The sequence below is a fragment of the Lithobates pipiens genome, unplaced genomic scaffold (assembly GCF_037356315.1).
Source record: "Lithobates pipiens isolate NorthernLeopardFrog02 unplaced genomic scaffold, aLitPip1_a1.2 Scaffold_10, whole genome shotgun sequence".
NCBI classification, from domain to species: Eukaryota; Metazoa; Chordata; class Amphibia; order Anura; family Ranidae; genus Lithobates; species Lithobates pipiens.
This window is the reverse complement of record NW_027507686.1, coordinates 143,099,500-143,126,264: the sequence shown is the minus strand read 5'-3', so window position 1 is coordinate 143,126,264 and position 26,765 is coordinate 143,099,500. Positions and strand designations below refer to the sequence as shown.

Below are 26,765 nucleotides of genomic sequence, written 5' to 3'. Positions count from 1 at the left end.
ATTTAAAAGTGCCATTCTGTCAATAGTGTGTAGTCAATGGGATACAAGCCCCCACACGTGCTGCACCAAATCCCAACAGGGAATCTCCTCTTAGGAGTGATGGAGAACGGGGTGTAGAGTAGCTGAAGCGGTTTTGTCAGTTATAGCCAGCTTCATCACAGGTACTCCAATCGTTGTGTGCTACCACCAATTAGGGCCCGGGTAAAAAAAATAGCAGATGAGAATGAAATATGGGATCTTGGTAATTTAACAGGTGGAAAATGGATGCACACGTTATTTCCTCAGAATTGTTAAAGTTTCTTCTTCTACTGGCATTGTATATATTCAGAAAGAAAGCAGTGGATTTCCAACTAGTTACAGCCCATTATAGGCAAAAAAAAACCTGTATTGGGCAATGTGAACCTAATAATTAGAGGTCTTGCACGACACAAGATTTTTGAATACACAAGGTGTGAGTCCTGGTTTGATGAAGGGATAAGTTAAACCTAAAATAGTTTTTTCCAGTTTTGCTAAATAAACGGTCATTGAGAGGACAGGGCAAAACAATATTTTAATAAGTTTTTATCTGCAACTGTTAGGATGGCAACCCGTTTTGCTCTATGAAAATGAATATACAATATCCTGTAAAAGCCCAGTAGTATTATGTATGGCTACATAAACAAAAGTGCAACTAACCGTGGCTTTGTCAAGAACCTTAACGGAGTTTTCGTCAGCCACTTTGTGCTTCCGCAATGCCTCTTCAAGTGTCCACAGTGGTAAGTTTTCCCATTTTCCAAAAACAACTAGGTCAATGTCACTGCAAGCAAAGCACATCCATAGACCATTTATTAACAGTTTTCACTTACAAATGCATGCAATAGTTTAAATTTCTAAAAATAACAAAACACACACTTGCTGTATATACACAAGTTGCTAACAAAGCAGTGTCACACAAGTCTTGAGAGTCTGTGCCGCTCAACAATTTAAATCCATAAAGGAGTAGAATAGGCGTCATATAAAAGGACATGCAACACCCTAAAAAAGGGGAAGTATAGCCAAAGCTTTCTCGTGGGGATCACAGGAGTGCAGTCCATTCAGTACTCCTGTGACCCATTTTCAGACAACAGCTAAAGCCTGCTATTGGCTGAAGTCACTTAGCCGACGGTTCCAACTCAGGAAAGATCCAGGCTTTGTTAGACAGGATTCATCCACTTGCCTGGACCAGCAAGCTGGCTCAAGCTCTCAGCAAACCCGCTGGGAGAATGAGGCAGCTACTCCCACCCCCTCCACAGCCCAGCACGCCAGTGAGTGCTTGAGAAGCAGAGCAAGGAGCTGGTGACTCAATCATGGGCTCTCAGACAGAAAACTATGAAATTGTCCTTGACTGCTCAGCTCTCAGTCTTAGAAGCGGAGGACAGATGCAGCATTGGATTCATGCTACATTCATCTAGGTTTATTTATATATTTTTTTTAAACCAATACTTCTCTTTTAACCAGTTAAGGACCAGCCATCCCAGTTATACTGCAGCAGGTTGACATCCCTGGGCAAATGGCCGCAGCTGAAAGTCAGCTGCTAGAGGGCACACACACTTCCATGTCGACGGAGCCGAAGCGCATGTCAGGCACCCGTGATCGCTCCTGAGTGCAAGACAGAACGGAGATCTGTCAATGTAAACCGACATATCTCAGTTCTGTCAGGAGAGAGTTGACTGATCTGCTGTACATACCAAGTATGAGCAGCAATTGGTCTCCTCCAAGCAGTCCTGTCCCAACCCCCTCTTCCCAGGAGACACAGCCAACCCCGTAATTGTCAGTTAAAGAAACGCAGTGCCGTACCGCAAAAAAACTGTCATTGAGGGGGGGGGGGGGCAAATCCTTCTGGTCCTTAAGTGGTTCCAGGGGTATTCAACCAAAAAGAAAAATGATATTGCAGCTTATCAGTTGTTGGATGTGATGGCAGTATTCGTTTATTTTATTTCTTTGATTTTCATCTGGTGATCCAGGCAGCAAGTCTGTTATTTTTCAAAAGCTCAAGCAGAAACCACTTAATGTCAGAGGTGATTAAAATCAGCCGATACTTAGTTACAACAAACCTTTTTTCCTTTTGGGATAAAGGTTTTGCATGAATGATTATAAAACAAATGCAGCCATCATGTCTAATGATTGGTCAGCTGCATTATTTTAAATTTTTGGATTTGGCTGCTCAATGACCAGGCCATTTTTTGTGATGCTGCAGTGCGTCGCTTTAACTGACAAAACAAGCTTTTTGGTGGTATTTGATCTCTGCGTTTTATTTTTTTGCGCTATAAAACAGAAGAAAAAAAAAAAACGCACACAATATTTTGTACTTTTTGCTATAGAAAATATCCCCAATTATTATTTTTTTTTTAAAGCTAATTTTTTTTTCCGTCAGTTTAGGCCGATATGCATTCTACATATTTTTGGTAATTAAAAAGAATAATAAAATCACAATAAGCGTATATTGATTGGTGTGCGCAAAAGTTATAGCATTTACAAAATAGGGGAAAGATTTAAGGCATTTTTATAAAAAAAAAAAAAAAAATAATAATAATAATAATAATTTCCTACTAGTAATGACAGTAATCAATTTTTATCAGGACTGCGACACTGTGGCAGACAGATCGGACACTTGACACATTTTTGGGACCATTAGCATTTATACAGCGATCAGTGCTTTAAAAATGCACTATTACTGTGTAAATGTCACTGGTAGGGAAGGGGTAAACACTAGGGGGCGATCAAAGGGTTAACTGTGTTCCCTAGGGAGCGATTCTAACTCTGGGGGGAGGAGACCGATCGTTGTTCATACTTCGTATGAATAACAGATTGCTCTCCTCACCCCTGACAGCATGGAGATATGTCTGTTTACATTGACAGATCTGTTCTGCGTCTCTGAATAGACTGCGACCATCAGGCACGCGCATTGGCTCCGGCGGTGCGCACTCGCTCCTTATTGGTCAAAAGGCAAGCCGATTTACAGCTACGTCGGTACGCCCAGGGAAGCCAACCTGCTGCAGTACAACTGCAGCGGCTGGTCGGTAAGTGGTTATATACGACTATAAGGCCGGGTTCACACTGCTGCGATGCGGGAACGCCGCGGTTTCCCGCATCGCATTACTCCCGCCGGCAGTTCACACTGCCCTATGCGGACGGCTGGGAGTGTCAATGATATGTTAATGACACCCCCAGATCCATCCGCATATCGCAGTGCGATCTGCCGACTCGCATAGGAATCGGATCGCATGGTGTGAACCCCCATGCGATCCGATTCTGTTGCCGACCAAAAAAAGGGTCCCGTGCGAGTTTGCTGCGGGAGCGATGCGAATTCAGCCATACTATCTGTATGGCTGTACTCGCATCGCTACGGAGATTGGATGTGATTTGCGGTGCGAATCACATCCGGATCTCCCCCCGCAGCAGTGTGAACCCAGCCTAAAAGGTTTACTTTAAATTTTAACAAAACATATTTGTAATTTCAATGGCTATGAATAAGATGCCTGCCGTTATCTTCATTGGTCAAAATAAATCACTTCTCTACGCATCTTTTCACTTTGTTACTGGGTGCCTAAATAAAAGCTATTCCATTGCAGATTGCCCTTACTAAGGCTCTCTTAATTTGTATAGCAATATTGACAAGCTATAAGTCCTTAAAGGAGAAGTCCAGCCTAAGCTTGTTTGGCTGGGCTTCTCCTATGGATCACAGGACTGAAATTCATTTTGCACCCATGACCCTTTTAAGCAGAGAGCGGACTGAAGTCCTCTGCTGACGTCACGGATATCAGTCCAGACACCGCGTCATTGAGGCAATAAAGTCTGGATCCACCAGGTGCCTGGACTGACACTCCGCTCAGCCCCTCAGTGAGCTGCCTAGCCTGACACGGCCTGCTCCACCTTCTCCACAGCTCAGCGCTCCAAAGAGCGAGGAGGAAGAGCAGCAGAGAGCTGTGACGGACAGGCTACAGCTCTCTACTCAGAGCTGAGAAAACCAAGCAAATTGGCATTCAATCACTCGGTTTTCAGCGCAGAGGCACCGGGCAACTAGGCAAGTCTAAACCTGGAAAAAAGAAAAATCCATAAAAGCCCGACAGCTAGGAAGCTAAAAATTAAACAAGTGATTCAGGGCAAGTAGCAGTTTCACTTTACAGAGAGCCAATCAATGTGGCACTTTTATCTGCAGCATTATCTTGTTAGCCCGAAGGGGCTAAATGATGTGCCCACAGGAAGTGGTACCTTAAGGCCCTTGGCTAACAATAATTGAGTTTTATGGTGCTCGGTGTCATTTAATCTCGGGGAAGGAAAGAAAAAAAATAAAAATAAACCCGCACCGCTGCTAGATTTCAGGGCCTGTTATAGTGGTTACTTTTTTTTTTTTAACTCATTTAGGAGTGCATCTGGAGTCAACGGAAGCAACAGGAGTCAAATACACATTGGATTGATGCCCTTCATTTTCCCCCCTACTTGACTTTTACAGCAGTTGAGAAGTTAATACAAATATAACTGAGCAGTCCACAAAGAACTAGAGTTTGACCACTATATCCAGTGTACTTTAGCGGCCCTGGTCAGGCACAGATTTATGATGTCCCAACAGTACAGAGATCAGGCAAGAGTCAGGGCAGTCAACCTGACAACTGCAGTAACAGGGAGAAAGTCCGAAACAAGGATGGCTTAATATAAAAAGAACATCCTCTCAAAAACAGAAAAATCTTTTTTATTTTTTTTTTTTGTAAAAAAAATAAGAGAACATTACACAAACTAGCTGGGATTTACACAGACCATCTTGACACTGATACAAATATCTCTTGTATATTAAATACTTGAACACAAACTATACAACTTACCTGGTAGGCAAATAAAGTCCTGTTTTGAAGCTCCCAAATATCTGAACCTGAAAAATAAATATTATATGGTCAGGAAAGACGAATTCCTTTACCAATGCCAGGCAAATGTCATGCTCTGTGGAACCAGGGAAAGATTTATACAGGCCCAATACCCCTAAAGCTTATTAAAACAATGCTTCCTTCCTCCTAAAGAGCAATTAAACTAAAATTATGTCTTGTCTCAATGTATATCTGGAAGCTTTTAGTATGTCAGACAGATGATTCAATTTCTAGCCTTCCACCACAGGGAACCATACCTGCTGGCACAACACGATTACCGCTAGCAGCTATAGCCACCGGCAGTAATCGCATGTCAAAAACTGATGAATTGGCTTGGGTACAAATCAGTCTGCCTATACGTGGATCAAAATTCAGTCGCTCCCTGTATTCCAATCCATGTATGGCCTGCTTAAAACAAAAATTATAAAAATATAAACTATATCTTCTGTAATCAGCATTACACATTCTGAATCTTACGATGTCTATTTAAATGGTTAAAAGTAGCCACTCGGCTGTTTGGTAACACCAAACTGAACACAGACCAGGGAAAGCCAAGGAAAGAGCTGTCCGCAGAGAACAGAAAGAAAAATTGTAGACCAGCATGTGAAAGGTAAAGTCTTTAACCACTTCAGCCCCGCCCAATTTTCAGCCTAAGGACCAGAGGTCTTTTTACAATTTCGCACTGCGCTGCTTTAACTGGTAATCGCGCGGTCATGCAATGTTGTACCCAAACGACATTTGCGTCCTTTTCTTCCCACAAATAGAGCTTTCTTTTGATGGTATTTGATTGCCTCTGATTTTTATTTTTCACGATGTAAAAAAGGAAAAAGACTGAAAATTTTGAGAAAAAAAAAAGAAGATATTTTCTACTTTTTGTTATAAGAAAAATCGAATAAACTAAATATTAGTCATACATTTAGGCCAAAATGTATTCAGCCACATGTCTTTAGTAAAAAAAAAAAAAAAAAAAAAAATATCAATAAGCGTATATTTATTGGTTTGCGCAAAAGTTATAGCATCTACAAACTAGAGTACATTTTCTGCTTTTAATTTATATCTGCCAATCTTTTTTTGAGGTGCTAAAATGGCAGGGTAGTACAAACCCCCCCCCCAAATGACCCCATTTTGGAAAGTAGACACCCCAAGGAAATTGCTGAGAGGCATGTTGAGCCCATTGAATATTTTTTTTTTTGTCCCAAGTGATTGAATAATGACACAAAAAAAAATAGAAAAGATAACAAAAAGTTGTCACTAAATGATATATTGCTCACACATGCCATAGTTATATGTGGAATTGCACCCCAAAATATATTCTGCTGCTTCTCCCGAGTACGGGGATAACATATATGTGGGACTTTATGGGAGTCTAGCCGCGTACGGCACCCTGAAAACCAATCACTGCCTTCAGGATTTCTAAGGGTGCAAATTTTTGATTTCACTCCTCACTACCTATCAGTTTCGAAGGCCATAAAATGTCAAAATAGCACAAACCCCCCCCCCCCCCCCCCAAATGACCCCATTTTGGAAAGTAGACACCCCAAGCTATTTACTGAGAGGCATGTTGAATCCATTAAATATTTTATATTTTGCCACAAGTTGCGGGAATATTACAAACTGTTTTTTTTTTTTTTTTTTTTTTTTTTTTTTAGCACAAAGTTGTCACTAAATGATATATTGCTCACACATGCTATGCGCATACGTGAAATTACACCCAAAAATAAATTCTGCTGCTTGTCCCAAGTACGGGGATACCACATGTGGGGGACTTTTTGGGAGCCTAGCCGCGTACAGGACCCCGAAACCAAGCACCGCCTTCAGGATTTAAAAATAAAACGCTACCAAGAAAAAAAAAAGAAAAAAAAAAAAAAAAAAACTTAGCGATCGCAGGGATCAGGCCTGACTCTGCGAATGCTGCAGTTATGTGTTATGTAAGTGACAGTGAACGATCGATACTGCACTTGGGTGGGCTGGGTGGAGGGGCAAAAACGCAGGTGCTAGCAGGTATCTGGGCTGATCCCGCCAACAATGCGTTTTTTGGAACCCTAAACTGCTGGGGGCGCTAGTATAGATCTGATCAGATATTGCTCTGTTCAGATACTATACCACTACGGGAGGTGTATGCTTTGCGCGTTGGTGTTAGCGGTACTGGCACTAACCTAGCGCTACCTGGGGCGACGCAGACCCTGACCCTAAAACTTAATTGATGTCACCCGCCGGGTGATCAGGGGGTTAAACCTTTATTGGGTAATAAATGGTGGGTGCCCTGATGCTACAAAAAGCAAAACTAACCAGAGTCACCCGTAACACTTATACGGTGATCACTGGTGAAAGGGTTAGCTAGGGGCAATTAGGGGGTTAAAATCTTTATTAGGTAGTATATGGGGGTCCCTGACGCTATATAAAAACCTGACAGGGAACCTAAATAACTAACTAACTGGCTAACCAGCGTCACCAGTGACACTAATGCAGCGATCAGAAAAATGATTGCTTAGTGACCCTGGCAAAAAGGGTTACCTGGGGGCAATCAGGGGGTTAAAGGGGGCTACCCTGGACCGAAAACTAACTGCCCTGACACTTTTCACTGTCACAACTGACACTAAATGCAGTGATCAGTAAATAAATGATCACTGCAATCAGTGACACTGACTGGGAGGGGGGGAAATCGGGGGGTAATTTGTGTGCTTATGTGTACCTATGCGTCAGTGTAGTGATTGGTGCACTTACTATGTCCTCTCCTCGCAGTCCGGTCAAAAAGACCGCCCCGAGGAGAGTGACATCACTTCCTTCCTCCCTGTGTTTACACTACACAGGCAGGGGAAGCTTCTCATTCGCCAGGAGCGATCGAGAGGGGATGGCCAGAAACTAACAGCCGTCCCCTCGTCCCGGATCGCTCCTGAAGCGAAGCAGACCTCCACAGCCAGTGGGAGGGGGTCCGATCGGACCCCCCACCCGCTGAAAGGAAAGCACGTACGGGTACGTGCTTGTGCCCGTACATGCCATTCTGCCAACGTATATCTACATGCGGCAGTCCTTAAGTGGTTAAAAAAACGTCTCCAAGCAGCTTAATGTAAAATACTGCAACTAAGAGAAACAAGTTCGCCCTGTAATGCACACCTCATCTGCCTGGCACTATATAGCCACTGAAAGGAATGGGACAATACAACCAAAACAAAAACATATGATCAAGTCAGCAGTTTGTAAAAGCCTGTCCACTGGACTGACCTTACTGGTCTGCTAACATTCATTAGGCGGTGTGTAAAGAGTAGCACATTTTCTGTGCGCCAAATAAATGTTATGAGACGAGTTCTATGTGGTGTAACGCCAAATGGCATTAAAAGTGCTGTGTGACAGTTTCTATAAGCATCCAATCATGTCAGAAAGCATGTACGAATCTGGTTAACTACCACAACGTGCAAATGAATTGGCATGTGACACTTCCCCAATCAGGTTAAGAATTAAGCAGGCATACAGAAATTGGTACATTTTTCTGTGTGCACCAGTCGGTGTTATTCCCCCCTCACCATATGTATAGACATGCACAAAAATTTGATAAAAGGAAAAAAAAAAAAAAAAAAGAAACCACACACACACACACCCTATTAACTCACTACAGATGCCAAGACAAGCATTATACTCACATCTGCACTTGGCCAAAGCTCCTTAATGACATTTTCAATCCTATTAACAACTTCCATCCGCATTCTTTCCTCTTCTGGCCTAGGGGACATGTATTTGTAGAAGTCGAGGATTTCTTCATGAAGACTGCAAAAATAATAGAATTTTCAGTCAAAACCAAATAGTATTAAAAGCAACGCGTTTCTATAAAATTGTATTCTATAAAAGTGCGATATTAAGTTTAAGGGAAAAAAATGTAAATAAGTTTTACTCAGCTAAACATGAAAAATTGCATATAAACATGTCTGGACAACAGATAGAGCTTCTATCTGGGTTCATTTGTTTTCCAGGCTGGTCTAAGCAGCTTTGCTGGGGAAAATAAAACCTGTCACAAAGTACAATAGCGCAACTTTACACACATCTACCGCTGCACAAAATGGTTCCATCCCCCAGATTGTACAATGCTGCCAGGTTCAGTGGTGACGTAAGGTTGAAGGATTTGTTAGAATTTATTTTTTTATATTTAGATTTAGTACCGCTCTGAGACCCCCATTCACACCTGAGCGTTTTGTAGCTTGAAGCCTGAAGGAGGGAGGGAAAAAAATCTATTATTCTCAATGGAGATGGTTCACGTCTCCACTCCATGTCGCCTGAAGCCGAACGCCTGAAGCTCAAACAAGTTCTGGATCCTTTTTTGTCGCTCAAATTGAGCGGATTTGGGTGTTTTTCTTTTAACATTGGTGACCTTTTGCCCTGCACGAAATCACAGAAAAATCGCCGTAAAAAAACACAAAAAAACGCAGTAAATTTGTGAGATTTTCTGCTTGAAAATGCTACGCTCGGGTGTGAATGCAGCCTAACAGAGGAAAGTGCCATGAGGATTTTTTTTTGCTGTACAGCCTGACAGGATCAATTTTTAGGGCACACAGTCACCAAAAAATTAACGATTAAAACCCACAGAATTTCATGTTTATTATTACAAAAAAGTTTATTCCATAACCTGAAAGATGGCCAAACACCAAATCTGTAACATAAATTTAGTTAAATATTTTCAAAACCCTTTCCTAACCTGTTGGCATACGTTTGTACAACCCGACTGTACAATCTCCTTAAATGGTAAAGCCATGAACAAATCCATTGCAGGTTACCAATTCTTACATGCGATGGCTGCGTTCGTTTTTCTTCGGCTTTTTTTTTCCTTTTTTACCTGTTGCTCATAATATGTGCGAGGATTTGCCGTTTTACACACTAGCTCAGTATTTGATCAAATTTTTTTTTCAGTCAAGGCACTTTTTAGAATTGTGCACAATCCCAGGGAACACCAGTCTGAGGGCTCATTCACACCAGGAGGTGGGTTCATGCGTGCGCACACTCGCAGCAGTTTTTAAATTTTTTTGTTAATCGGCTGCTCTATGCTTGAGAAACACAAAAAGGTTATAGTATGACCTTTGCCTCACGCACACAGGGCATTCAAAAAAACAAGCTGCAAAGCCACTACCAATGCCAGGAAAGCAGCTGTAAAACAAGCTTTTAGCAGCTTTTTGCATTAACGTGTGTTTAACCGCATTAGCTTTTAGCAGCGCTTCTCTGCCTCACAGCGTGGGGTCCCCCCCCCCTCCAAAAGCCATTCCAGACCATTAACCCCACATGCAGCCTAGCCGGTCAAGAAAAGGAACGGAGACTGTACACCCCCCTCAAACCACACACTCTCACCAACAGGCCCATTCACTTTAGGGCTTTCAGACAGGCTGTCCACCCGATGGACTTCACTTTGCTCAGCAGGGGATCGGTCCGATAATCCCCGCCGAGTAGACAGGTGACAGGGATGTCTCCGCACACGGTACCCAGACAGACCTGTCAGAGCCCTGCTCTCCTCTATGGGGAGATCCGATTCACCAGACAGATGGAAAATAGGCTTTCCAGCCCGACTGGATTTCAGACAGGATCGGAATGTAGCGGATGTCAGAGCACTTTGTCACCACTGACATCTGCCGCTCCATAGAGGTGAATGGAGTTTCAGATCAGGTCCGCCTGAAAAACTGACAGGCGGACCTGATCAGAAAGGCTGTGTGAAAAGTTCCTTAATAGGACAGCTGGTAATGCAGTGACACCACAAAAGGCGAGGGACGTGGCGGCAGCAGGTGAGTGGATGCCCACTTACAGGCACTGCCACGATGGATCTGAAATGATAGGCGTCTTTAAATGTAGGCACTCATTCTTGCCGTTAGGTTTGCCATTTAGAATCAGGTTAAATCGCACACAGTTGGAGAACTACTCAAATTCTTTTATTTAAATAAAACATTGCCAGGGCATGTTGTCTCAGCTTGCATTCATTGAATGAGTTTACCAAAAATGTAAATATTGCAGAATATACAGCCTCATGCTACATATCCAAGCGCCACTTCATGCTGAATAAACTAAAATGATTAATTTATCTTCAATAGAAAAAACTATCTTTAGATAGATTTTTTAGTCCAAAAGCATTTTATTAAAATAATGTAATTTTTTTTTAATATTGATATTTAACCCCCCCTCCCACACACACACACACACACACACACGGGACAATCCACCCCCCCCAAACACACACACACACACACGGGACAATGGCCTCTTCCAGACAACCCTGGGTGGTGGTTGTGGGGGTCTACGGGCATGGGGCTTATCAAAATCTGGAGGCCCCCCCCATGTGAATAAGACTGTTTTGACAAAATATGCCTCCAATGTTCTCCACCACCAATCCAGTCCTCCAACGCAAACTCCCGTACCACAAGACCCTGACCATTGTGACACCACAAGGGATGGGGTCTCATGGTGACATCATTGGATGGCCATGCCCCATGGCTATATAAGAAACCAGCAGATATCAGAGCTGGCATGACAGGACACAGCATCGGAAGAGGACTGGGTTCGAAGCATAGGAGACAGCAGGAAGACGACCGGAGGAATATTTTTAATAAAGAATTTGACAAAAGCATCCCTTGTTTTTATTCACACTACACTTTTTTGCAGTGAGTGAGTATGGGCCCCCCCCCCCCCATCATGGGGTTCCCTTTTAAGATCCATACCAGACTCAAAGGGCCTGGACATGAGCAGTCTGAAGATTAAATAGGGGGAGGTAGTCAAGCCCTGTACAGCCCAATCTGAAAAGTGTTCCTCTTAATTCCGACGTACAGAAAAAGGAGGGAGTGCGCATATCTTGTGCCCAACGTTGCCACCTCATCCCTTTAAAACCAAACACATTACACAGGTTCTGTGGCTGATTAAGGTGGTAATTTAAACTCACTGGGTGCCTTATTTGCACTAAATTAGCCTCAAAACTTGTGTAATTCATATGTGTTTGGGTTTAAAGGGACGAGGTGGCAACTCTACTTGCACCCCCTTCCTGCTCCTGTCACTACTTTTGTTGGCAACCCAGAATGCTGTGTGGTCCCACAACCTGCCCTTAGCAACCGTGGTAGTCAGATTGAGATGACAATGGCAGCTGGCTAACAACATTTTGGGCTGCCCACAGAAGTAGTGGCAGGAGCAAAGAAGAGGTGAGATCTGGGAGGAGGTGCAGGCTGTCCTCTATCCCTCATCTCTGTACACAGGAGTTAAAGTGATACTATAGCCAGGACCCTGCATCCACTATATCTGGTCTCCCACAGTAAACAGAACATGGAAATGCAATTATTTTAGTAAGTATAAACTGCTAAATACCTTTTCTCATCAGCAGTTAGAGCAGTGTTCTGACTAAGTGTCTGGTTAAAGCTTGTAGGAGGAGTTTTCATTCTGCACTGACTGTCCTATCAGGATGCATGACCCCAGACCCTCTATCTGGACAGTGCCGATTGGCCCTGCGCTGATAAAATGCACTCTCCCAAGGAAGAAATAATTCTAGCAATACACACCAAACTGAGCATGTGCAGCCTACCCCCTGGCTCTGTATTATCAGGAACTATATTAGTGACAGTGGAAGGAAGAGAGGATCAGAGGATAGGATCAAACAGCCCTTTTTACACAATGCAGAGGAAAAACCCCTTAGGTTACACAGTAGCGTAAAACTGCATATACAGACTGATTTTACTGTTGTCGGTTTATTAACACTTTACCAGAGGAATGCTTCCAGATGAGGCTGTACAGGGTTATGTGATTTTGCCGCGGCACCTAAAAAACCTAGTCTGATCTCCAGGTGAAAGTAACAAAAAAAAAAAAAAAAATCTAAAAATCTAAAAATACAGACACCACATTTAAAGCCCAATTCCAGGAAAACTGAAAAATATGCACACTTGCAGGGTTACATGCCTCGTTCCTGCCAATGAATGAAAATGATTTCTACAGAAAGCTTCCTGAGAGAACGATTGCATAACCATTTTCAGACAGCATTACTATCGCACCCCACTAATTCTAAAGGAACAGACAAGCAAAGATGTGCTAAAGTAGCTTATGTGTCTAAGCTCAAGCGTGCAACTGTTTTGCAGCGCTTGGAGCATCCACAACAATGAATGGCAGTGCATTGTACATTTTGGGGTGTTAAGCAAACCGGCACAAAATGATGCGTTTGCGAATGCTACAGTATGAATGCAGCTACAACCTTGGTGAGATTTCTCTTAGTGCATCACTTGCAGAGGTAAAAATAACGAAATTAACCCAAAAGTTAGCAAAACAACACTGTCACACTTTGGGAAACCCCGAACAAAAATGTCTTTAATGTTCCACTTTAGAATTATCAGCATAGGATTTTTAGGCACTAAAGAACACACACACACACACACACACACACACACACACAGTACAATCGTTGGTGTTTTAACCACTTACAGACCGGACCATTTTGCTGGTCAAAGACCAGATCACTTTTGGCGAATTCGGCACTGCGTCGCTTTAACTGACAATTGCGCGGTCGTGCAACGTGGCTCCCAAACAAAATTTACGTCCTTTTTTCCCCAATAAAAAAAAACACATTTTTTACTTTTTGTTATAATAAATATCCCCCAAAAATATATTTAAAAAAAAAACATTTTTTCCCCTCAGTTTAGGCCGATACGTATTCTTCTACATATTTTTGGTAAAAAAAAAAAAAATCTCAATAAGCAAATGATTGGTTTGCGCAAAAGTTATAGCGTTTAGAAAATAGGGATAGTTTTATGGCATTTTTTTTTATTTTTTTTACTAGTAATGGCGGCGATCAGTGATTTTTATTGTGACTGCGACATTGTGGCGACACATCGGACATTTTTGACACATTTTTGGGACCATTGTCATTTATACAGTAATCACTGCTATATAAATGCAGTGATTCCTGTGCAAATGACACTGGCAGTGAAGGGGTTAACCAGTGGGTGGCAGTGTAGGGGTTAAGTGTTCCTAGAGGTGTGTTACTAACTGTGGGGGGGTTGGGCTTTCATTTAGTGAACACTGATCTCTGCTCCAATCACATGGAGCAGAGATCAGCGTCACTAGTTGCTAGGCAGAATGGAGAAATGCTGTTTACACGGCATTTCCTCCATTCAGCCGTCCCGTGAGACGATCGCGGGTATGCCCGCGCATTCGAGTCCGCGAGATCCACGACCGGACTCACGGGGGTCCTGACCAGCACGCGAGCGCGGCGGCGATGGCAGGGCGGAATTGAAGATTGGACGTACCTGTACGCCAATATGCCTGCCCGTGCCTTTCTGCTGACGTACATCGGCGTGCGCTGGTCGGGAACCGGTTAACCAATAGACTTCTAATGCAGGCCACAATCTTCCAGCAGGCTATAAAATAAGCCTGCCACAACTGTGCTGCGCTGCTGTAGATGGAATAGTGTAGAAAATGGTTAGAAAAAGGGAATAACCAAAATCTTAAAGCACTCAAAAATGAACCTTTAATTGAAGGTGACCCCCGGCATGTCACATTTGGCATGTCACCATTGGGGGGAGTGGATAAACTTTTTAGCAGCATCCAGCTCCCACTTTCTCCCGGGGCTCCACGGAGCTGTAGGTAATGTACGCCTCTCCCCCCTCCCTGCAATCTCCTGGGACATGTCACAGTTCCCAGAAGATTGCCCAGCCAATCGCAGCATGGCTCGCTTATTCGCAGTACAAAAGGGTGATGCCAAGAGTATTATGCAACCGCTGACGAGAGAAAAGCCTAAGCATTAAAAACTACCCGAGAAGACTTTAGTGGCAATAAACTGGCCTTGGTACTGTACAGCAGACACATTCACACTCCTGCAAACCACCTCAATTTCATATATGCCTTAGGAGAACCAAAATGTAAGCAGGTTGCGCTTTAGTCGATTCCCTCCATCTGCATAAGTCCACCATATGGGTTATTGGAGTGATGGATGCCCTCACTGACCAATCAGGACAATCTCAGACTTCTAGGAATGCCACAGGTTTTATGGGCTCTCAGGGACTTAAAATAAATGGTAAAATACTTTATCACTCCAGCCAAACAGTTTAGCCAAGTCGGTGACCTGAACTACTGTCACTGAAGCTTAACTCAGCGTCAATATTCTCCCCCTGCCAGAGTGACCATCTTTTTGGGGCCAACTATGTCATCAGCCTGGGTAGAAGCCAGGACTCAGGTTTGCAGTGCACCTGCAAATGTTCCGAGCCTGACTTCATCTAACTGGACAGAAGAAAGGCAACCGCCGCCTCCCTCACCTTGGACAGCGCACGCTACGGAACTCGGCCAGAGAGGACACTCCAGCCAGACACAGCAGGGAGCCAGATGAGGCCACCCATCCACACTCCCACAGCAGGGTGTGCCAGCCAGCTGGCCAACCACCCACAGTAGGGTTTACCGTGTCAGACAGTTTTACCTTTTCTGTAAACTTTCAAATTTTAATGCAGAAATAAAAATTAAAAAAGTGTGGCCTGGGACGATTTCTAATCTCAACCATCCCCAGGAAAAGCAATAGTGTGCAACACAAGCACAATGTGAGCAGGGGATTAGCAACTGCAAACACCAAAATTACGTCACATCTTTGGGTCCAAGAGATCATGCTGAATTATATAATGCATCACAAGGAAAACAAACTAAATCCAAGTTAAACATCACTATGCCAGACAAAAGAAGCATTTCAGAAAAAAGCAAAAATTTGGATGGGACATGCCAACTGCTGGACAGAGCAATCACGGAGATGGTTACTGATAACCAGCCATTTACAATGATGCCTGACTCTGGATTTAAGTGGTTGATGTCCACAGCTGAGTCAAGATACACACTAGGGCTGAAACAACTAATCGATTAGTTGTCGATTAATCGATTATGAAATTAATCGATTAATCGGCCAGTAACATAATGGGGTTAAAAAAAAAAATTTAATTAGCCCTTTATAGTACAAAGAACAAATAATCGCTACTGTAAATACTTAACCCCTTACAGTAGTAATTTCTACTATAAAGGGCTAATTTTAGTTTTTTTAACCTCATTATGTTACTAAACGTCTTAGACCTGGTTCAAGTCTGTCTATTGGTGCTTTTTGCAGAAATTCACTACAGTTCATTTACATGGTTTCCTATAGGACACGTTCACATCTGAAAGGGTCAGGGACTTTTAAAACACAAAATGGTGCTTTATTGGTTCAATATACTACAATGGAGAAGCTGCAGAAAAGCATGCAATGCGTTTTTGCAGCAACTTGTGTTTTTTAATCTGCCAAAAAAATGCAAAAAGGCAAATTGCAGTAAAATCACGTGCGCAAAAATCAAATATATACAGCAAGAAGCACTGCAGAAACAGATCAAAAGCAAACTGCATAGGTGTGTACCGAGCCTTATGCTGGCCACACTGATCAATTTTCAGACGAAAAATCTTTGTACATCGCTGAAAGAATTTTGTCTGAAATTTTCACTTATCGTTTTTAAAATGAACGTAATTTCTGAACGAAAACCACATACACCGTCTAAAAATTCCTTTGACTAAGAAGTTTTCCATTTTCAAATTTTCCCGTCACTGTGGTTAAAAATGAACATCAATTTGACCCACTTTGTTTTCAAGGTTATTAACAGATTAATCGAAATAAAAATCGGCCAACGAATCAATTGTGAAAACAATAGTTAGTTGCAGCCCTAATACACACTGAAGTGTAAAAAGTATTACTGAAGCGAAACGCTGGTAAATATTCACCAAAAAAGGTAGTTGAGAAAGTAAAGACTATGCTGCAACCAGAGAATGCTGGAAACCCACTCATTCACAACTGCCTGCTGGTCAGGACCAACAGAGTCATTGAGTCTTGCATGCCACTTCATTGACAGCGGAAGGACAAAAAGGCAACTGGTGTTGAATACAAAATTGATAGAAGGATCCCACACTGGGCAGGGGGAATACATTAAAGAAATGTTTCTAGGCATGCTTGAATACGGAGGAATAAAGACCGAGTAATGCTTGTGCTTCAAGACAGTGGAGTAGACAGAATATGGGCACCTGATATCAGCCTGATAGGTGGCAAAAAAAACTGGAGTTAGTACTTACCGGTAACTCCTTTTCCGGTGGTCTTCCAGGACAGCCCTTGAGAGATGGAGCTCCTCCCATCGACACAGGAAACACATTGCCACAGTTCAAAAGGCGGTCCCTCAGGTCCCTGGTCAGTCATTCACCAAGAACCGAAGGATGGAACTGAAAAACATATAAACCATAACAGGTAATAACATTAGTACATCACTACAATCAAATAAAGGGTGGGATCGTGCTGTCCTGGAAGACCACCGGAAAAGGAGTTACCGGTAAGTACTAACTCCAGTTTTCCCAAGTGTTCTTCCAGGACAGCCCTTGAGAGGATCCCCAAGTACTTACCAGATTAGGGGGGGACCACGGCCTGGAGGACTTTCCTCCCAAAGGCCTGATCCTGACTAGACATTAAGTCCAGTCGGTAATGCCTTGTAAAGGTGGAAAAGCTTGACCATGTGGCTGCTTTACATACCTGCTCCGGGGTGGCACCAGCTCTTTCTGCCCAGGATGCAGACAACGCTCTTGTTGAGTGAGCTTTAACACCCTCAGGAGGATCTCTATTCAAGGCCTTATACCCCTCTGCTATAGCTAGCCTAATCCATCTAGCTATGGTTACTTTTGAAGCTTTCTGTCCCCTACGCTGTCCGGAAAAAAGGACAAAAAGGGAGTCTGAGATTCTGAATGGATTTGTTATTTTAAGATATTCTAGAATACACCTCCTCACATCCAATAAATGAAAACGTTCCTCTTTCTCATTTGCTGCATTTTGACAAAATGAAGGGAGGACAATATCTTGGGACCTATGGAAGCTAGATGCTACCTTTGGTAAGAACCCAGGGTCTGTCTTTAGAATGACTCTGTCTTCTAGGATCTGTAGGAATGGTTCCCTGATGGAAAGTGCTTGGATTTCACTGACCCTACGGGCTGAAGTGATTGCCACCAGGAGAACTGTCTTAAAGGTAATAAGCCTTAGGGAGGCCTCTGAGATAGGCTCAAAGGGTGACCCCAAGAAAGCTTTTAGCACAACTGCTAAATCCCAGGATGGGACTTTTGTGATTCTGACTGGCTTGCGTCTAGCGACTGCCTTACAGAATCTAGCGACAAAAGGATTTTCCTGTAAGCGTTCATCTAGGTATACACTTAAGGCAGCTATCTGTACTTTAATAGTACTTAGGGTTAAACCCTTGTTTACACCTTCCTGTAAAAACTGTAGAATATTAGCCGTATTTATGTCCCGGCCATTCAGCCAGCTATTGAATTTTTTCCAGACTTTTTTGTAAATAGCTCTCGTGACTGGTTTGCGACTCTGTAGTAAGGTCGCAATTACCTCGTCTGATAGGCCCTTACTCCTTAAGATTTCCTCCTCAGTAACCACGCTGACAGCTTCAGTGTGGCGACCTGCGGATGGTAAAGAGGTCCCTGCGACAGGAGGTCCTGTCTGTAGGGAAGTCTTAGAGGCGGACAGTCTGTCAATTGTAGCAACGTTGTGAACCACGGTCTCCTGGGCCAAAAAGGTGCTACTAGAATCAAACAGGTTTTTTCCTTGAGGAATCTTGCTAGGACCCTCGGAATGAGATGAAGAGGGGGAAATGCATACGCCAGACTGAAAGTCCATGGAGTTTGCAAGGCATCTACCGCCAGGGGTTGATCTCCTGGGTTTAGCGAGAAAAAATTGGGAACCTTTGCATTTTTCTTGCTCGCAAAAAGGTCTACCTCTGGTTCTCCCCAGTGAGCTGTTATGAGATTGAATGCCTCTGGGTGTAAGGACCATTCTTGGTTCGAAATCCTCTGTCGACTCAAGAAGTCCGCCTTGTTGTTCAGCTCCCCTTTCAGGTGAACTGCAGAAATGGATTCCAGATTGGCTTCTGCCCACTGGAGAATGCGTCTGGCTACCAACATCAAACGAGGACTTCTGGTTCCTCCTTGTTTGTTTATGTATGCTACAGCCGTCGTATTGTCTGAACGGACTTGTAGATGGTGACCCTGTATTGCGGGGTGGAAAGCTAGAACAGCTCTCAGGATTGCTGTTAGTTCTTTCCAATTGGAAGAGAAACATTTCTCCTCCGGGGTCCACTTGTCCTGGACCCAGCTTGAACCTAGGTGGGCTCCCCAGCCCCAACTGCTCGCATCCGTTGTTAGTGTTGAAGTGATAGGAAGGACCCAATGAACCCCTTTGTTTAGGTTCTCCCTGTCCTTCCACCACCAGAGGGAGCGTTTTACCCTTGAGGGGATCGATACCTCCTCCTCCAGATCTCTGCCTTTTAATTGTTCTAACAGAAAACCCTGAAGTTCTCTTTGATGGAACCTGGCCCATTGTACGGCTGGAATGGCTGCCGTCATAAGACCTAAGACCGACATTACTTCCCTCACCGTACACTTGGGGCTGCATTGAAGAAAAGATATTCTCTGCCACAGATTCAAAATCTTTTCTTCCGGCAGTATAATTTTCTGATCTACAGACTTGATCCAGTACCCCAGATACAGGATCTCCTGTGTTGGGGTTGTCTTGGATTTCTCCTGACTGACAATCCACCCTAATCGACTCAGACTGAGTTGAGTCAATTCTAGGTCCTGAGAAAGACGACTCTCTGAGTGGGCTGTTAGGAGCAGATCGTCTAGGTAGGGGATAATTGAGACTGATTGAAGCCTCAGAGGAACTAAAGCCTCTCCGAGAACCTTGGTAAAGATTCTCGGAGAGGATGATAGACCGAAGGGAAGTGCTCTGCACTGAAAGTGGTAAACCTTTGTGTCTATCTGCACTGCCATCCGAAGGAATTTCTGGCATTCCTCCCTTATTGGAATGTGCAGATAAGCATCCCTTAGGTCCAGGGTTGCCATAAATGTCTCTTTCTGCAGGAGATTCTTTATGGAATAAATGGACTCCATCCGAAATTCTTGTAACGGACGGAGCGATTCAGTGGACGGAGGTTCATAATTAGTCTGAATCTCCCTGACGGTTTTCTTACCACAAAGATGTGCGAGTAAAAACCGTCCCCTTGTTCCTGAATAGGGACTGGTGTCAATACTTCTTGATCTACCATTTCCCCTATTAGTAAAGGTAAGGCCCTGGCCTTTTCTGAGTGACTTGGAAGCTTTGTCACCAGAAACTTGGAAGGAGGGTTGCTGTGAAATTCCAGCGCATGACCCCTTTTTATTATGTTTAAGACAAACTCGTTCGAGGTTGTCTCTTCCCATTGAGGAAGAAATTTGCTTAATCTTCCTCCCACAGGAACCCTGACGTCACTGGGGTTTGGGATCCTGATTAGGGCGGCTAAACAGTATGCCCCCTTTTCCTTTCCCTTTATGTCCCGACCAATGTTTTTTGGGGGTTGAACTCTTCTCTGATTTAGAGGGTTCCTTAAAGGGACGAAAAATTTTTCTTTGAAAATTTTTCTTTTTTGCAGGAAAGGTTTTCTTTTTGTCCGCCGTCCTTTCTAAGGCGGAGTCTAATTCAGGCCCGAAGACTAAGTCTCCTGTAAAAGGGACGCTGCACAGGCGGGTTTTAGACGCCGTGTCTCCCCCCCAGGTTTTCATCCATACTGACCTCCTTGCTGCCACTGAAAGTGCTGCAGATTTAGCCGTAAATTTAACGGAGTCCGTTGAGGCGTCAGAGATGAAACTGGTGGCCTTAAAAAGCATAGGGAAAGATTTCAAAAGCTCCCCCCTAGGAGTGCCTGCCTTTAAGTGTTCTTGTAGTTGCGATAACCAGAACTCCAGGTTTCTAGCTACACAGGAAGTGGCTAGAGCTGGTTTTAAGCCTGCCATAGAGGCATCCCAGGCCCTCTTTAAGACAATGTCTGTTCTCCTGTCCATGGGATCTTTCAGGTGGCCCATATCCTCAAAGGCCAGATCAGCCTGCTTTGAGATTTTGGACAGAGGGGCGTCTAGTTTTGGATTTTTATTCCAGACCGCCTCTGGGCTCTCATCAAAAGGGAACCTTCTCTTAAGGGATTTAGGAAAGAAAACCTTCTTGTCTGGTTCAGACCACTCCTTAAGGACAAGGTCAGAAAGCACCTTATGTATAGGAAAAATCCTTGCTTTCTTTTTCCCCAGAGCCTCATACATTTGATCATGTCTGGATAACTGAGTTTCTTCCTCCTCAATTTCCAGCGTATCATAGATAGCCCCCATTAGCTCATCTACTTCCTCGAGAGATAATCTATATTTTGAGGCTTTAGATGTTGCTTGATCCTCTTCCTGACCCGAGTCAGTGTCAGAGGATTCGGGGCTAATCAACGTGGGGCTAGGCTCCCTGACCATACGGGGCTCCCCTGAGCTGGGTGTTGTAAGGCATGGTGAGGATGAGATTATAGTTGTTTTACTCGTGGAGGCAGCTGCAGCTGATCCCACGTCAGTGATTAACTCCCGGAGGGACTTAAAGGTCGACGCCATTTCCTCTTTAAAGGAGCCCAAAAACTTTGCTAAAGGGGAATCTGCCTCAGATTTAAGCAAGCTTGCAATGCATTGCTTGCATAGGGCTTTGTTAGAGCCAGAGGACAACCTATTCCCACAATTAGGACACTTTTTGCGGCCTGTCTTGTCTTCCCTTGGCATCTCTTTAGCCTGAAAATAAGAAGACAAAGGATTTCTTAGCGTCAGAACCATGTCCCTCTTAGAATCACCACTAACAAACAACCTCACTGTGAGTAAACCGCCACCGTGGGGTACTACAGGGCCCAGCCTACAAACACCACCACTCCACCAGAGTAATAGCATGCCCAGCAGCCTACCTGGGTTTGGCTGGTGCCTGTCTCCGCCGGAGTATCCTGGGGAATAGCCTCCATGGTCCCCCTCTGACGCTCCGAATCCCGCCGCTAATCCGGTATAGCTGGACGCTGGTCGGGCTTTACAGGCACAGCGCTGGCTCTCCCTCTCCTCCTTGTACCCTTAGAGACCCGGAACCGGAAGTCTCGGCACGCAGTGATGACGCGGTACCGCCGGAAGTGAACGCTCGGCGTCTCCGACCCCCTGCAACGAGGAGGGAAGATGGAAGGTTCCACTCACCACTCCTGGGGGAAACCGGCGTCATTCTGCCCCTGGCCACCTCGGCACTGGAAGGAGGAGGGTAACGGGTCTGCTCCGGTTCAGCTGGACGGTACCCGAGCCAAAGAAAAAAAGGTATGGACCCAAACTGCAGCCATAAACCAGGACCCGGTCCCTTAGGCTTGCAGGTTCTCAGGCAGCCCCTGAGAGGGGCCTCCAGGTTCCTGGCAACATGTTCCTCCGACGGAGGAAACACAAATGACTGACCAGGGACCTGAGGGACCGCCTTTTGAACTGTGGCAATGTGTTTCCTGTGTCGATGGGAGGAGCTCCATCTCTCAAGGGCTGTCCTGGAAGAACACTTGGGAAAATAAAATTGGATTTTTGTACTCACCGTAACATCCTTTTCTCTGAAGTTCATTGACGGACACAACTCTTAATTCTTGACCTTAGTGTTATCACGCCACCTTCAGGAGAGGACTAGGCAGAACATGCAACATGTAAAAACAGCAAGACTGCACAGCACCGACCAGGGGGGCGGCCCCCCTGGCTATAACCCCTCACCCTGCAGCTCAGTTCGTCGGAGGGGTGACCCAGGTGTCGCCTTACACACCTGGGAGACAGACGCTTGATGTCGGAAAGCTCAGGAGGTTCCAATGGCTCTGGTGGAATGAGCCGTGACAGGAAAAGGGGGCACCTGCCCCTTTAAGGCATAGGCCTGAACCACGATCTGTCTGATCCACTAAGAAATGGTGGAAGACGAGACCGCCAGACCTTTTTTCAGACCAGCCACAAAGACGAACAGTCTGACTTCCGGAAGGGAGCCGTAGCAGACATACACTTGTAGAGCCCAGACCACGTCCAAGGAATGTAGGGCAACCTCTTTCGGTTGTGTCGGCTTAGGACATAAGGATGGTAACACGACGTCCTCATTTAGATGGAATGGCAAAACCACCCTTGGAAGGAAAGAGGGTTGTGGCCGTAGCACCGCCTTATCCCTGTGGATAACAAGGTAGGGAGACTTGCATGACAAGGCAGCCAACTCAGAAACCCTCCTGGCAGATGCAATAGCCACTAGAAAGACTACTTTCTATGAAAGAGTTAACAAGGGAATCTCCCTAATGTTCTCAAATGACGGTTTCTAAAGCGCAGATAGCACCAGACAGATACCACGGGGGTAGCAGTGGGTGAACCGGAGGGACTATGTCAAACCCCTTGCACAAAAGTACTCACCAATGAGTGAGTCGCCAAGGGACATTGGAAAAAAAACACAGCCACGGCTCATATCTGTCATTTGATGGTGCTTAAGGCAAGTTTCTGATCCACTCCTCGCTGCAAAATCAGCAGGATCCTGGAAACTGAGTATGTGTGTGGACGCCACCCCTTCTCACACATGGAGATGTAAGCCTTCTATGTACGATGTAAATCTTCTGCAAAGATGACTTCCGTGCCCTCAGCATAGTGGAAATTACAGAGGTTTACATCTGGTGTGCCCCACCTTAGGCAAAGGAGCCAGAATGCCTCCAGATGCAACGACCATTTCCCTGGGTTCAGCATTTGACGGCTTAGGTAGTCAGCCTGCCAGTTTTCTATGCTCAGAATGTATATGGCAGGCACGTGCCGCTCTGCCCACTGAAGGATGTGAGCGACCTCCCATGCTGCTGCTGCTGAGCTCCTCATTCCTCCTTAATGTTTGACATATGCTACTGCCTTGGCGTTGTCCGACTGGATCCTGACTGGACACCCCTGTAGCCTCCTGAACAATGTGGAGAGGCACCATCTGATCGCCCGAAGCTCGAGCACATTAATCAGCAGTTGGGATTCTTCCCACGACCAGAGGCCCTGGGCTGACTGTACGCCCAAGACTCCCCCCCCCCCCCCCAACCGGTCAGGCTGGCGTCCGTTGTGATCACTGCCCAGTGGAGAGGAAGGAACGATCTCTCGGGCCAAAGGACCAGAGACCTCAGCCACCGGAGAAGGGAATCCCTGACTAACTGGCTCACCCGAATTTGACAATCCAGGGATAATGGAGATTTGTTCCATATTGACAAAATCTCCTTCCGAAAGACTTGTGTGAAATTGGTGTATGGTACCTTCACCAAAGTGGCTACCATGAGGCCCAGAACTCTCATGCAGACGCGCAGAGACGACCACCTGAGGTTCACCAACTTCACTGCGGCTTAAAGGGTCTGCAGCTTGTCAGAAGGGAGGAAAACCTCTTACTTCTGAGTCCAACAGTAAGCCCAGGTGCTTCATGTGTTGAGTCGGCACCAACTTCTTTAGGTTCCGCACCCCGAGAGTCTGCATGGTGATCACAACATCCTCCCTTAATTCTGAGGCGGAAGCTGCTCTCAGGAGGAGGTCATCTAGGTAACCCAAGATTGCAATCCTACATTGCCTTAACAGCGCCAGAATTGGAGCCAACATTTTGGTAAAGACTCAGGGTGCTGACACCAGGCCAAAAGGGAGAGCCACAAACTGGTAGTGCTCTTCCCCGACTGCAAATCACAGAATCCTGATGCATAAGGGTAAATGTAAGTACACGTCCTGGATATCCAGGGACACCAAGAAGTCCCCCTGATGGAGTGCAGCGACCACAGAGCTAACTGATTCCATCCTGAACCTTTGCACTTTCACAAAGCTGTTGAAGGCCTTCAAGTCCAGGATTGGACATACCCCTTTTTTAGGGACTACAAACAGTTTGTAGAATCCCTTAAACCTTTCCAGCGTTGTACAGGTATCAACCTGCGCAGTAACAACAACTTTGCCCATTCAGTAAGTGTCTACGACACCAAGGCCATGGCCAGCACAGACCGTAACGCTGACCCTCACCATCAACGACTGGAGGAAATGTCCATTTTTTCAGGAGGCTCTCCTCAAAGAGGTAACGCACCATCACTCTTCTTGGGACTGAAAAGGCCCGCTGCGGACTTCCCCATTCCTTGTAGATGAACTTATCAAAATAAGTCAAATATGGAAACACCTTAGGCGTGCGGGCCGGTTTGTGGGACCCAAAAGCGACTGCCGCCTCAGCAGGTTCCTGCTGCATCCTGTATCTTCAGGGTATCCCGCACCAAAGTGATAAGTGCTCCTACTAGAGCTTTTTCCTGTACTAACCTGGACACAGTCAGTCATTCTCACTGTTCTGGTCTGCATCCTCTGACAAGTCAGAACAAGGGGCTGCCAGTCACCGCGGGACCAGAGTCTGAATCAGAGCTCTCCCCAGAAGATGGGGAGGAAGGTTTTTTTTACCCCCCTTGCGCCCACACGCCGATTCCACCCTGGCAACAAAAGGTCTCCAAGACCGCTGACAAAAGCGTCCATTGGCACATTGGCGCATTTTTTGCAGGTGAGCCGGTTGCAATAGCAGGGATGTCTGGGGAAGAAGCGCCAGCTTGTGACGCCATGCTGAACCTCACTTGCCTGCCACAACTTAAGGCAAGGTACACAAATCCCACCCTCCTAGCTGCTCACAGACTGAGGGACCCCTCCGTAGGACTCACCACCCTGACCAAGTGCTGCCGCCAACTGCTCTGCCCTGTGTCAGTCACAAAGTGCTCAGAGTGAAAACCGCGCTGTTCTGAGGTACATAGACCCAGCACTAGAGGTAAAAACGTGATAAGGCTACAAGACAATGGCCGCTGGCCGTCCATAGCACAAAAATCATCAAGAAAATGGCTGACAGCCCATACACTGCATAGACTACAGGAAAATGGCGGCTGCCTTTCCTGAGGTAAATTTTTAAACAGGCACCTCACAGCGAAGAAAAATAAAATAAATAAAAAATAAAAAAGAAGGACCCAAATAGACAGCGCAGGCCCCTGCCAAAGACTGGAGCCCACCCGCCTAGGTACATACACCGCACCTCATGCCCAGTCACACAGCGGCCCCAGCAGGGGGGAGGAGGGAGAGGGGAAGTGAGAGTGAGACCCCCTAGTTGACCTCCGTGGGAATGCCCAGCTGCTCTATCCTGCCGAGGCAGGGAGAGTCGTAATTACCCTTCCTGTCGGGATTGCTGGATGGATTCCACAGAGCCATCACCCAAGCAGCACGGGGTGACGGCACACTGTGACACGGACAACAGAAGCCCAGTCATATGTGTGCCCCAGAGCATATAGCTCACCAGCCGCCCCTGGAGCAGAAGGGGCATGTCGTGGCCGAACCCAGAGTGTAGCTAGGGCCTGTTCACGCTCGATGGCCAGGCTGGGGAGACAAGGATCTATATTACCCAGCCTGTCACCCAGCCAGCTGTTGATTGTTGATCACAGGATCAAAAACTGAAGGAAAAAAAAAAAAAAAAAAAAAGAAAAACAAAAACACACACACACACACACACACACACACACACGAAAAATCCCAGGACCAATGGTCCTCTCAGGGAGCCAGGTCCTACTACACTAGGCAGAAAAAATGAGCTGCAGGAAGCAGGGTGAGGGGTTATAGCCAGAGGGACCGCCCCTTGGGTGGTGCTGTGCAGTCTTGCTGTTTTTATATGTGTTACATGTTCTGCCTAGTCCTCTCCTGAAGGTGGCATGATAACCCTAAGGTCAAGAATTAAAGGAGCTGCGTCAGTCAATGAACGAAAGAAAAAATTTTGTCGACCTCTATGGCAAAGTATTAACAAAAGCTAAACAGAATTTCAAACCCTCCGGCAGGCCAAATGTTTCACAAGTATTTTGACAAGAGTCATTCTGAGCAGGTGGCCTGTTAAACCCAGCTTACCTTAGAGAGGTCAGAAAACTCCTTGTGTAGCTTCCCAGGTTCCTCTTATGTGCAAGTCACCCTGTGTCTATTAGGGGAACTTCGGTCACCCCAGCGGATATATGGATCTGGTATAAGAGTTCGAGGTGTTCCTGCAAATCTCCCTTT

The 26,765-nt window shown here is 45.3% G+C and overlaps 1 protein-coding gene across 3 annotated transcripts in view; it reads right to left on the bottom strand.

Moving 5' to 3' along the window:
* TENT4B (terminal nucleotidyltransferase 4B) overlaps nt 1-26,765 on the bottom strand; it is a 123,066-nt gene that overhangs the window by 57,261 nt on the left and 39,040 nt on the right. For all 3 annotated transcript variants that reach the window (XM_077458391.1, XM_077458374.1, XM_077458382.1), the window contains exons 2-4: nt 8,516-8,639; nt 4,839-4,885; nt 676-796 (exon numbers count right to left, since the gene is read on the bottom strand). In XM_077458391.1, the coding sequence (XP_077314517.1) occupies nt 676-796; nt 4,839-4,885; nt 8,516-8,639 (292 nt within the window). The remainder of the gene's footprint in view (nt 1-675; nt 797-4,838; nt 4,886-8,515; nt 8,640-26,765) is intronic.